Here is a 1,288-nt window from a genome sequence, read left to right on the forward strand (position 1 = left end):
GGTGGGTCGGGGGAGAGGTGCGCTTTAAGAGAGAGAGAATGGCCAAGTTAAGTTGGGTGGAGAGGGGTGGAGACAGGAGGCCAGACGGGCGGTGGGGAGGCGGCTCCTGACCGGCCTGGACAGTGACCTCTCCCTCCCGCCCCTCAGCCACGACCAACGCTTCTTCCTGAAGACCCTGAGGAGCCGGGAGGTGCAGGCGCTGCTCGCCCACCTGCCCCGCTACGTGCATCACCTGCAGCGACACCCACACTCACTGCTCGCACGGGTGCTGGGTATGACCTGTCCGGGACTGGGACTGCAGGGAGCGGGGAGGTGTGAGGAGAGAGGGCGAGAAGGGGATGGGTCGGAGAGTGGGAAGGTTCCAGGGTCGGGAGTGGTGGGGGGAGCGTAGGGGATCTGAGTCCGAGCAGGGTGGAGGGCACTGGGCAACAGAGAGGCTGGGGCCAAGTCCAGTGGGGAGGCGGGTCCTAGACAGCAATGTACAGGGGGGCGGGGCCGATGGGAGGGGCCAAGACCTGGGTGGGGCCCAAAGAGGGCGGGATTGGGATTGGACAGTGACCGGAGGAAGATTTGTGGGCCTGTTAGTCGCTCAGTTGGAGAAGTCAATGGCACCCCATTCCAGTAGTCTTGCCTGGAAAATCCCATGGACGGAGGAGCCTGGAAGGCTGCAGTCCATGGGGTCGCTGAGGGTCGGACACGACTGAACGACTTCACTTTCACTTTTCACTTTCATGCACTGGAGAAGGAAACGGCAACCCACTCCAGTGTTCTTGCCTGGAGAATCCCAGGGACGGGGGAGCCTGGTGGGCTGCCGTCTATGGGGTCGCACAGAGTTGGACACGACTGAAGTGACTTAGCAGTAGTCGCTCAGTAGTGTCTCTCTGCGACCCCATGGATGGTAGCCCGTCAATCTCCTCTGTCCATGGGATTCTCCAGGCAAGAATACTGGAGTGTGTAGCCATTCCCTTCTCCAGGGGATCTTCCTGACCCACGGCTCGAACCCAAGTCCCCTGCATTGCAGGCAGATTCTTAACCATCGAGCCCCCCATTTGGGGTTAAATCTAGAAACAGGTCAAATCGGGACACCAGCCTCAAGTTGGGGAAGGGTGGGGTCCGGGGGCGCGGCCTGGAGGCTTGGGATGCGGCAGATCTCGAAGAGGAGGCGTGGCCTGAAACTGGCACTGGACAGGACGTACCCGGGGGGGCGTATCCGAGTTTGCGCCCCTCACCTGACGCCCTCTCCCCTTCCAGGAGTGCACAGTCTGCGGGTGGCTCGGGGAAAGAAGGT

General features: G+C 61.9%; 1 protein-coding gene across 1 annotated transcript in view; it reads left to right on the forward strand.

Moving 5' to 3' along the window:
- Window positions 1-1,288, forward strand: part of PIP5KL1 (phosphatidylinositol-4-phosphate 5-kinase-like 1) — a 9,397-nt gene that overhangs the window by 2,927 nt on the left and 5,182 nt on the right. The window contains exons 5-6 of the mRNA XM_010856876.1: window positions 148-272; window positions 1,252-1,286. Of these exons, the coding sequence (XP_010855178.1) occupies window positions 148-272; window positions 1,252-1,286 (160 nt within the window). The remainder of the gene's footprint in view (window positions 1-147; window positions 273-1,251; window positions 1,287-1,288) is intronic.

The sequence above is a fragment of the Bison bison genome, unplaced genomic scaffold (genome assembly GCF_000754665.1).
Source record: "Bison bison bison isolate TAMUID 2011002044 unplaced genomic scaffold, Bison_UMD1.0 scf7180017864375, whole genome shotgun sequence".
Lineage (NCBI taxonomy): Eukaryota > Metazoa > Chordata > Mammalia > Artiodactyla > Bovidae > Bison > Bison bison.